This window comes from Pseudorca crassidens, chromosome 5 (assembly GCF_039906515.1).
Source record: "Pseudorca crassidens isolate mPseCra1 chromosome 5, mPseCra1.hap1, whole genome shotgun sequence".
Lineage (NCBI taxonomy): Eukaryota > Metazoa > Chordata > Mammalia > Artiodactyla > Delphinidae > Pseudorca > Pseudorca crassidens.
In genome coordinates, this window is record NC_090300.1 from 21,859,766 (window position 1) to 21,871,903 (window position 12,138).

The 12,138-nt window shown below is 35.2% G+C and overlaps 1 protein-coding gene across 2 annotated transcripts in view; it reads right to left on the reverse strand.

The window, feature by feature from the left end:
* SELENOT (selenoprotein T) overlaps positions 1–12,138 on the reverse strand; it is a 47,735-nt gene that overhangs the window by 18,295 nt on the left and 17,302 nt on the right. Inside the window, exons 2-6 of one of the 2 annotated variants that reach the window (XM_067737505.1) lie at positions 9,731–9,841; positions 8,803–8,929; positions 6,923–7,010; positions 4,703–4,856; positions 1,560–4,149 (exon numbers count right to left, since the gene is read on the reverse strand). In XM_067737505.1, coding sequence (XP_067593606.1) covers positions 4,732–4,856; positions 6,923–7,010; positions 8,803–8,929; positions 9,731–9,841 — 451 coding nt within the window. In that variant the 3' untranslated portion in view covers positions 1,560–4,149; positions 4,703–4,731. Of the gene's footprint in view, positions 1–1,559; positions 4,150–4,702; positions 4,857–6,922; positions 7,011–8,802; positions 8,930–9,730; positions 9,842–12,138 lie in introns of those variants that run through there. The other variant, XM_067737506.1, reaches the window with a different exon arrangement.

Genomic DNA, 12,138 nt, shown 5'->3' on the forward strand with positions numbered 1-12,138 from the left:
TCTCTAGGACTTTATCAATGTTTTCATTCCTCTCCCATCCTCCCCAGCCCCCCCCCACAATCCTCTCCCCAATTATGGTGGAGGCTCATGGAGAAATGAGGCCAACTTTACCTTGGATTTTTCAGTTAAGTGAAAGTAAATCCTTTACTTTTGGGGGGCTTAATTAAGTTCAGATTGGATTTCCCCAGTGATATAAAGAATTCTATTATGGTTGCTAAAATAAAACTAAAAGTATGCATTTTCCCTACTGAGAACAGTAAAAATTTAAATAATTTGTTTGACGTGAAAATCAAGATCAGTTGTCATTATAAAGATTAATGCAGGCATGTTGCCCACTTTGAGAAAACCTGGCAATTCAAATCAGTTATTTTATACTCAAAGATTTAACATTTCCTTTTAAAATACCCACTCCAAAAGTTTTAACATACTAACCCAACAAAGGATAACAAATATGTTGCACTGATACAACAGATTAATTGGGACAATTAAGTCCTCAATTTGTTTTCCTGGAAACAATCTCCCTCTCATCTCATTCTGTTTCTTCTTTTGGGTTCTCATTTTACTGAATTTCTTGTTGTTAAGTCATTCCATAAATGTGAAGCAAATATGCAAAATTTTCTTCTGTTCCACGACCTGTATTTCCTTCCAGAGTGTCCTGGGTCTTTTGCACTCTGACCTGTGATGGTGCAGTGCTCCTCAGTGTGGACCTCAAACTGACAGCACCAGCATTATCTGGAAGCTGGGCTAAAGTGCAAATTATATGGACCCCTCTCAGACCAAATGAATCAGAATCTCTAGGGATGGGATCCAGTAATTTATCCTAATGATTCTTAGGCACACTAAACTTTTAAAACCACTACTGTTACACGTTTGCCTAGATATCATGTTGTTTCTTTTTATTTTGCTCATGCTTAACAAAGGCAACAGAAGACATTCTACAAGCCTTGACAAAGAATGGGTGACTTAACACTCTTCCCACTGTACATGAGACCAATTTTAATTTTTCTTCAAGATACAGTTCAGATCTGGGTCTGCTTCTATTTGCTTTTTTAAGCCTAGGGAAAAGGAGCCTGGGACTGTGAGGGAAAAGGCTCAGCTGGATTTAAGAAAAGTATCTGAACTTTTGCCTTCTCTTCTGAGATTGTTAAACTGTCTATATCAGTCAAGAGAAGTCCTCATCTTATTTCTATCCAGATTTTGGGATGCTAGTATGACTTTTCTCAGGGATTCTGGAGGTTGGTGGTAAAGAAGATCAATAATGTAAACTGCTCGTCTTTGCTCCACCCCAGCACAGAACACACCACAGAACTGTTGAAATTTCAGGTAACAATGAAGCACACGAAACTGGACCATAAGGCTCAAGAAGTAGTTTAAGGTCCCAGAGTGGTAATACTGGGAGTGCCAGACTGGGAGGGGCAGAGGGGGGGTGTAGCACTGGTTGGGTTAAGAAACCATCAGAAAACATTACTTGATGACAACAATTTTTACAACATAAAATTTCCTAAATACAGTTATCATATAAAGTGCTCTAGCACAGATTCAGTTCCAGAAAGGAGGGGTTCCTTTCATATCAGCTTAATAAAAGTTTATTTTCACAATGCTTTAAAGCCCCCCAGACTCTACAATTCCTGTTTCTCTCAAAAAAGATTTTTTAAAGTCTTAGTATGAAATATTAAATCATGCTTTAAAATTCTGTAGGCTATTTCTTTTTCATCTAAATTAGTTAAAATCATGACAATAAAATGCCAACCAATCAAGGTCCCCAGCTAATAACATTCAAAATAAGAATCATCATTAGGATCCTGTTATGTTTTGATAGTGGTAAAGGGTGATCAACTGCTGCCATTGAGCTTAGTGCCGTTAAGTTAATAACGCATTTATATTCTGAAAGCATATGTGTCTTGCACATTTTGATGCTGAGGTATAAAGCCATGTTTTGCCAACATTTTTAAATTAATCTAACATGTAATCTCTTCCACAATAGCAACTATGGTAAAAACCCCAATAACAGTAGCCAACCTGCTGTCATGTTCTACAGTCTTGCAATTAACAGAGTACATAAACATTTATAAACTACACAACCACACCAATTTGTAAGCAACTATGTAATAAATTTTGAAATGTTAGGAATATAATAAAGCCACATTCTAAATAGCTTTCTAACTTTCCTTTTTTTCATGTTTTTTTTTACATTCACACTTCCCACTAATTTTTTCACTAGACTACATTAAATCTTAGATTTAAATATGGCCAAACATAAAATAATATTGAAATGGGTGTGAACAAAGTAGTTGAGTTTTATCAATGACCTAGCCACTTAAAGCTATTCTCCAAAGGATAAGTTATTCACCCAAGGCAAACATGGAAAAAATTAGAATTAAATCTTCAATTCTTCATGGTTGGCCTGTCAAATACATGGGAATATCCAAGACAAGTCTGGAAGGTCTAAATGTCAAAAGGTTAACTGTCACTGGTGGAATGTCTGTCACTGAAGAAAGACCCTACACACACTCAGCAGTGTGTTCAACTTGCAGAAGGAAGTTTGGGCTGGTACAAATCAAGTTAACAAAGTTTTAAGCCCTAATCAAAGATAACAAAATGTTATTACACCTGAATAACAATCTCTAAGTAACCTCTAGCTTAAATTGTATAGACTCTTGCTACTGTATGATCTTAGGTGAACAGTTCTGCAGCCTTAATTAAAAGGATAAGGCATTTAATCAATTTTCTGCAGTGAATTATTAGGCTAACTTCTTTTCAGCTAGAGACTACAGTATGTTCCACCTTGAGGCTGTCACAATCATGATAATTACCAGACATGCATTTCAACAAATATTCACTGACAAATGAAGTATAAGATTGTGCTAAGTGTTTGGTGGACTCAATATTGAATTATCTCATTATTTTTCCATAAATCCCTTTACTTCCACTAACAAATCTAGACCTACCACTTTTATTCCTACAGGGAAGATGAAGTATGTTACGACTGTTGCTATATGACTATTTTTCTACATTATGGTCCTATTTCTGCTAAATTACTCTTATAGTCTTTATCAATTTAAGCTTTAAAAAAAAAACTACCTTTTAGAACTCTGGAAAGATATTAAATTCACTGAATAAAAAATCTTTCAATTTTGTCCCTCAAATATAATAAAATTCTGATATGATGTTAGACAAGTTAAATTATTAGACAAGTGATCTCCATTTACCTAATATTAATGTTGTAAAGAGGTTCAACTAACCTTTCTTTAGTGAGGCAAGTTTCAACTATCCTAAAAATGGTAAATGACCTATTATTTGTGTGTGAATCTAAAGTGTGTCCCATAGGAAATTCTCAGTGAGTCAAAAACAAAACTTTGCAGACAACTGTTAAATATAATGTTAATAGGTACGCTGGGCAATAAACTCAAGCTTTTTATTTAACTTACATCTGCTTAGTTTTTTATTGAGTTAAGTATAAAGGCCCAGTTAATCAACTCATTAAATTGGTCAAGGCAGGACACTTGAACTACATTAACAGGATTTAAAAAGTGGTTGGTCTTTTAGTAGTTCTCTGGTAATCACACACGCACACACACACATACACAAATTGGTAGAGTACTCTGGATATAGGATTTCCCCCCTTAATCTTATATAATGTGCTGTTCACAATCCGCAGTATTTTGAAAACTATATAAATTGGACATGACCAAATTACAGATGTCTGATAAACTCTTATAAAGTATTTGGGAACTACAGCTCTAGTCCCAAAAGGATCAATTTTAAACTATAAAAAAGGAAAATTCATATAAAATCACAACAGACTTAACAGACATCTTTGAAAAAAAAATCAAATTGCAACTCAATTTTCTACTTTTTCAAATATGACCGAGAAAAAAGAAGTGCAAGTAGTAATGTCTGCATTTTTTTAAAAAACTATTAACCGAGTGGACTTGGGGAAGAAAAAAAAAACTATACAGTATTATTGCACTCCACGAATGTGCAGAATTCCAAAATGTGCCAGCACTGAAAAACTGCCTTGCATTGAGGTTTTCCAAGAGGTACAACGAGCCTGCCAAGAAAGCATCTGGTCTGTACTAACAGCTTGCTGTCTTCAGTACAGGCCTTCATAATGTCAGTCACGCTGCTCTTGCAAAAATCCCTTAATGTCTGAAAGACACACAGAAAAAATATTTTGTTTCAAAATTCACTCTTGTAAAATCCACTCATTGATCAGAAAAGAACTGATAACATCTCTGTTAAACAAAATTAACTAACTTTCACCTCTATGTTCACCCACATTTGCTTATAAATTTTCTATCTTGAGCATGTGAAAAGAATTTGCATAGTTTTAGGAACTAGTTATTTGAAGGTAAGGGGAGGGTATATATGTACAATATATGTACAGTATATGAATTCTGGCCATTAGAAGTTCACAAGTCAAAAAAATGATGTTACAGGCCCAATTATTAAGCCTTAAACATAAAATTAATAGTACAACCTTACTTTATTTTAGCAGATCCAAACTCTCTTGGTCATTTATAAATTTTAATGAAGAAAACAACCATCTGTTAAACCTTAAGTTGGAAACTCAATTGACAATATATGCAATATCTATTATTATATATATCTATATCTATTATGCTAATATATGAAATATCTTGCTGATTCATTACAATTAACTGATACCTATACACAGTTACTGTATTTTTAAACTACTTACAGAAGAGTTTTCAGTGCTGATAGGTGGGGCTATGATCGATGGTGTGGGATTGAATCCATATGCACATTGAGCTTCATTTCATTGTCAAGAATTTGAACAAGCTGTTGCATGGATGGAAGGTGACCAGATTCCAGCTTAGACCACACAGGTACATCTATAAAAATAAATGGTACCACCCCTTCCACATTAAAGATGATTCTATAATAGACATTCATTCTATAAACATGTATTGTCTATGCACACAGCTGGAGATAGAATTCAGCTTCTTGCTTTCATGGAGTTTACATTCTAGTAGAGGAAATATAAAAAGAACTATATAAATAGCTACAAAATCACATTTGTATACTAAAAATCAAAACTAGAAGATGCTATGAGAGGGACATATGAGAGGCTGGGAAGGAGCCTTTGTACTTACTATCATTAAAAGAGAGAGATTATTAAAATTGGGAGATATTGTTAAACGTGAAAGCTGAAATATAGAAGAGTGGTACAAGGGAAGCTGGAAAGGTTGGCAGGGATTAGATCAGGGATCAAGAAACTATAAAGTAAGCATTTTCAGCTCAAGAAGATGTATAGTCTGTCCCAGCTACTTAACATTCATTGTAGCCTGAAAGCAGATAAATGAATGGGCATGGCTGTGTTCCAATAAAACTTTATTTACCAAGCAGGTAGCAGAGGACATGGTCCACAGGGCTATGGTTTGTCCATGCCCAGGCTACATCATTCAGGGCCTTTTGTCCATGTTAAATGTTCTGGTCTTTATCTTGAGAACAAAATAAAGCCATTTAATAAACTTGAGGGAGTGAAGCAACAAGATGAAATGTGCATTAAAAAAATTTTCTTTTAAATGACTCAAGTGCTGGAGCAGATGTCAGCAAATTTTTCTGTAAGAAGCCAGATAGTATATATTTCAGACTTTACATACCACGAGGCAAAATCAAGGATATCATATAGGTACTTATAAAACCAGGGAGACATATTTCCACAAATTTTTCAATGATGAAACTCAAAACTCTAGGTATGAATACTGAAGTCTGAATGTCATATAATTTCCACATCACAAAGTATTTTTAATTTTTTTAGCCATTAAAAAATATAAGAGGGAATTCCCTGGCAGTCCAGTGGTTAGGACTTGGTGCTTTCACTGCTGGAGCCCAGGTTCAATCCCTGGTCGGGGAACTAAAATCAAGAAAGCTGCGTGGCTTGGCCAAAAAAAAAAGTAAGAGCCACCAAGCAAGATGGATGTACCTAGAGATTATCGTACTAAGTGAAGTAAGCCAGACAGAGAAAGACAAATATCATATGATATCGCTTATATGTGGAATCTTAAAAAATAAAGACACAAATGAACTTATTTCCAAAACAGAAAGAGACTCACAGACACCGAAAACAAACTTATGGTTACCAAAGGGGAAAGGGGGGTGGGAAGAAGAATAAATTAGGAGGCTGGGATTAACATATACATACTGCTTTCTATAAAATAAATAATCAACAAGGACCTACTATATACAGCACAGGGAACTATACTCAATATTATGTAATAACCTATAAGGGAAAAGAACCTGAAAAGAATCTGAATCACTGTGCTGTATACCTGAAACCTACATGACATTATAAATAAACTATACCTGAATAAAAAAAATTTTAATATAAAGAAATTTTAAAATTGTAAAGCCACTGTTAGCTCATAGGCCATATTTGCCAACCTCTGGTTTAGAGAATATGTTAGAGGATAGCAAGATAATTGTGGCTTGGATTAGGGTGGTTAGCAATGAAGATAAATAGAAGATTTTTGAAAACTGTAAAAAGTAGAATTGAGAAAAATTGGTAATCCATTAGATATGGAGAGTAAGGGAGAAATCTAGGATGTTATCCTAGGTTTCTGACATGGGCAACTGGGGAGAATGATAATGGTTCCCTTAAATAAGCGAGAAATGTCAGGGAAGGAGCAAACTGGAGTATAAAACAATTGCAGGAAGCTGAGGTAATCAACAGTTTGGGAGTAGGTAATGTTCAGGATTCCTGGCTATAACACCTAGAAGAGAGGTCTAGAGCTCTCCAGAGCTATACATTTAAGGGTCATCATATAGATGTTATTCTAAAGCCATGGGAGTAGGTGAGGACCATGTAAAGAGATAATTTAGCATATTATGAAAAATGGAAAAGCCTGATGCTTATTATAAATCATTTATCACAGAATGCAAACTATTCAGAACCTACCATTCAAAGTTATCTCAAATGCACCTGTTGACATACACTGGTTCTCAATCATGTTGCTCAAGAAAAAGACCATCATACATGCATAGACCTAAAAGAAAATACAATTAAGTAAAATAGGTAAACTTATTTTCAAATCAAAACAACATCACAAATTAAGTAAGCTTTAAATAGTCTCATTTTTATTTGGAAATTGCTCTTTTTAAATCTACTTTAAGTTTCTATACAAATTATTACTGCTACTCCATATATTCAGATAGTGTACACAGAAAATTGCAACATTAATTCACAGCTCTATACATTCTGAAGAAATTACAGTATTCCTAATGTAAAGATAAAATTTCTAGAAATCTCATAATAGTCTTAATAAGTTAAACAAAAGAATACCAGCATAAGAAGGGTTCATTTTAGAATTTTTATAATATAATGTATGAACTCACAAGAGACTAGTGATGCAACTAGTCAGCAACTCCCTGTATTCCGTGTTCCAAACAAATCATTTTAAGTCAAACTAAAAAAAAGTTGGTTAGAAAGCACTAGCATATTAAGTTACATTCATTCACCTCTTGAAGGCAAATCTATACTGTCCCAAAAGATCAGAGGCTCCTGTTGAACAGAAGTTTCAATTTAACAAAATCACCTAAAAGCAGGATGTAGTGAGGATGTCAATTCACAGCCAGCTGTTTCAGAAAAATAAATCAAAATGCCTATAGCAGATGAGAAGGAGATTTCCCCTAACCCCACTTGAGCTAGGTGGGCTTTGATTTCACAGAAGTTATCCTAGCATTTGGGCACAAAGTCTACTTTCATGAGAACAATACACAAGTTAAGTGTCACGAAAGCTACAGCCTTCAAGTATCCTCTTCCACAGTAGACTGACAATGTTATAAGCCTAAAGAAGTAAAATGCACTAAATCAATTTAGAACCAACAGAATGAACAAATATAGCACAAAACATTATCAGTAAGTACTTAATTTCTAATTCTTAATCCTATGTAAATCAATATTTTGTTAATAACAGAGTAGAGACACATCTGAATTAGAGGTAGCACCTGAGGATGTTTATGTTAAGAAGCCTTGCCTGTGACTAGAAATAAGTGATTCCCTAAGAAGTACAGCTATGTTAGGAGTTGGCTAAAGGTAGTCTCAGCCTAGAACTAAAGGATAAGACCAGAGGACTCCAAAAGAGAATACTTATTAGAAGGAAACCTAAGTAATCTCATTCAAGGGAGAAATTATTCCCATTTCTCACAGCAGAAAGGTACACCCTCCAGAAAAGATGGTTTTAAGTAAAACAGATGAGAGATCTGGAAAGAGTATATGATGCAGCAAGACCCTACCAAAGAACAAAATAAACAGCACAAGATTCTTATGTATATTTATATTGATTGTTTCAGGTAATCTGCTTTAGGTTACCCATGAACAGAAAAGTCAAAGAACAAATAATAAAAACAGAGAATTTTGATAAGAATAAATTGGTGGAAATCCCATTTTTAACATGAATAAACCTATTAATACCCATATTAGTTGGTATAAAAGGCCTACATTTTGTATATATTATGTTTTGCTGTATGATTTGGCCCAACTTGTATAATCAAAATCAAAATCAGGTATTAAATTATTTTGTGCCCAGGTTCTACTAAAGTAACACCTCTCTGTCCTTCAAATAATAAAAAGGTAAGACCTAATCATTCTTAATGTATAAATATGGAGACTAAGGCTAAAGGAGGTTAAGTGCTTTGCCCAGAAATAAAAAGTGGTTTAAGTTGAAATAGCAAAAAGTACTTAAAAAAAAAAAAAGAAAGAAAGAAAAAGAAGAATCCATTAAAATATCTCACTGACAACTAAGAACCTACAGCTACCAAAGCTATTACATTACATACCTTGTTTTCTTGGCCCCACTGCCAGATGCTAGGCGCTTGCATGCCAAAGAAAGCAAAAGGATCCTTGCCAACAATTATTAAGCCTATTAACACTAGTTTGAAGACTGACAGGAAAGATGCTATGTGTCTATTAAAAGAAAAGAAGGAAATTCATCAGAAGCTGCAATTTCTCATCTACTTCAAAATTTCTTTAACTCAAGTCTATGTGTATACACATTTTCTAAACACCAAATCTAAAAATTGCCAATTATACTAGGAAAAAACTAGTAACTAAATTTTATTGTGCAGTTTTAAAACAAAAATGTTTAACATCTTTTGAATCAATCAAAAATTAATTTATAAAACTATAGAGCACTGGTCTTTAAAAATACTATTTTAACAGTACAGAATTTTGTACCACTGGCTTTCTATAAAAATGTAGGAGTTCTTGGGCTTCCCTGGTGGCGCAGTGGTTGAGAGTCTGCCTGCCGATGCAGGGGACACGGGTTCGTACCCCGGTCCGGGAAGATCCCACATGCCGCGGAGCGGCTGCGCCCGTGAGCCATGGCCGCTGAGCCTGCGCGTCCGGAGCCTGTGCTCCGCAACGGGAGAGGCCACAACGGTGAGAGGGCCACGTACCGCAAAAAAAAAAAAAAAAATTGTAGGAGTTCTTGATCTACGCCCACAATAAAAATTACATAAGAAAACACATCTTTAGAAGGGTTGCCATCTCTGAAATGATCTTCCTCAATTCCTTGTTACAGAAAAATTCTTCCATATTTGGATCAAATAAACTTGCCATTTATAAAACTGTTCTCTGTAAATTATAACCAACTAAGAAATTATAATAACCAAGGAAAGTTAATTGAACCAATTCACAAAAGTTTATTTACAAATGTGAAAGAATTCACTTAAAAAACTCGTTTATAAACTACAGAAATTTACTTACCTATATATTGGTTGAGGGAGGTAATTCTCTCCTTCAATGCGGATGTCCGGGTACCGCTGGCTAATAACCCGCATGTACTCCTCAAACACCCGCCTATAACCTCAGGAAACACTGCAGAAAAATGAAAGTGCTTCCAATTAAGTCGTTTAGAATATGACTAGATTTATTTTGTAGTTATACAAAGCCTAAAAATTATTACCAAGATTAAAAATGTTTCTCAAGAACAGTCACAAACTAATAATGATTGATGCTGGATACATGAACTTTTTTCATAGATTTCACATATTTAAGTTATCTTCCCTTCAAGTAAATCCTTCTATTAGAACATTAAACTTTATAGATCTGGGTTACTGTTGGAGAGGAACAAATACCCATTCAGAGAATCCGCCATATTCTGAGCTCTCAAATCATTTTGCCTTTTTTTCTGTTGTTGTTGTTGGTATCAACAACTGTATAAACACTGAAATGAAAACAACTCTTATTTATCTGAAATAGGGACTTTCAACATTTGGGCACAGGAAGCTTAAAAAAATACCAAGGCACGAGACATGACACCCTGTTTCTTATTCCCACTCTACCCTTAACTAGGCAAACATGCCTGCTCAATCACAATAAAAGAAACTTGAAAAATTCTTAGAAAAAAAAAATTCTTAGATCCTTTCTGACTCTAAGATTTGATTCTATTTTGCAAAGATTGGGAAGATACTTTTCAGCAATATGACAGTAATGTATGTCATTACTCCAGAAATTAAGTCAACAGCATCCCATCACCTTCATTAAACTCTCTGAAAAACTAGGCTATGGATATATGATATTTGTTGCCCCAGCAAGAAAAGGGAGATATGCCACCAGAATGAATATACAGGGGGAAAAAAGTACACTGAAAACTTTAGTAAGACATTGATGAAAGAAACTGAAGACACAAATAAATGAAAACATATCTCATGTTCGTGAATCAGAAGAATTTATATTTTTAAAATGTCTATACTACCCAAAGCAATTTACAGATTCAATGCAATCCATATCAAAATTGCAATGACATTATTCACAGAAATAGAACAAACAACCTAAAATGTGTATAAAACCAGAAAAGACCCCAAACAGCCAAAGCAATCTTGAGAAAGAAGAACAAAGCTGGAGGCACCATGCTTCCTTATTTCAAACTATATTACAAAGTTACAGTAATCAAAACAGTATGTATGGTAGTTGCATAAAGACAGAAACACAGATCAATTAGACAGAAACCAGAAATAAACCCACACATACATGGTCAATTAATTTTTAACAAAGAAGCCAAGAATATACAATGGGAAAAGGATAGTCTCTTTAATAAATGGTGTTGGGAAAAGTGGACATGCAAAGAATGAAACTGGACCACTATCTTACACCACACACAAAAATCAACCCAAAACAGTTTAAACAGTTGAACAGAAGACCTGAAACCATAAAACTCCTAGAAGAAAACATAGGGAGTAAGCTCCTTGACACTGGTCCTGACAATGATTTTTTTTTGGCCTTGACACCAAAAGCAAAGGCATCAAAAGCAAAAAATAAACAAGTGGGACTGTGACAAACTAAAAAGCTTCTGCACATCAAAGGAAACCATCAACAAAATGAAATGAAGGGCAACCTACACAATGGGAGAAAATACTTGCAAATATAACCTCTGATAAGGGGTTACTATCTAAAACATATAAGAAACTCATACAACTCAATAGCCAAAAAATTAATAACCTAATTAAAAGATGGGGAAAAGCGGGGCTTCCCTGGTGGCGCAGTGGTTGAGAGTCCGCCTGCCGATGCAGGGGACACGGGTTTGTGCCCCGGTCCAGGAAGATCCCACATGCCGCGGAGCGGCTGGGCCCGTGAGCCATGGCTGTTGAGCCTGCGCATCCAGAGCCTGTGCTCTGCAACGGGAGAGGCCACAACAGTGAGAGGCCCGCGTACCGCAAAAAAAAAAAAAAAAAAAAAAAAAGGGAAAAGGGGGGAATTCCCTGGCAGTGCAATGGTTAGGACTCAGTGCTTTCAACTGCAGGGGCCTGGGTTTAATCCCCGGTTGGGGAACTAAGGTCCTGCAAGCTGGGTGCATCCAAAAAAAAAAAAAAGGCAAGGAAAGCTGAATATAGACATTTTCACAAAGATGACATACAAATGGCCAACAGGTAGATGAAAAGGTGCTCAACATCCCTAATCAACAGTGAAATGCGAATCAAAACCACAATGAATTATCATCTCATACCTGTTACGACGTCTATCGTTAAAAACACAATATAAAGCAATGAAGGTACCACTTGGTAGGAGGGAGCAGAATCAGTAAGAGATAGTAGGGTGAAACCCGAGATGCCAACTTTGTCAATCATACAATCATCAAAGAAAAAAATACCACAATCATCAAGGAAAAAAATACC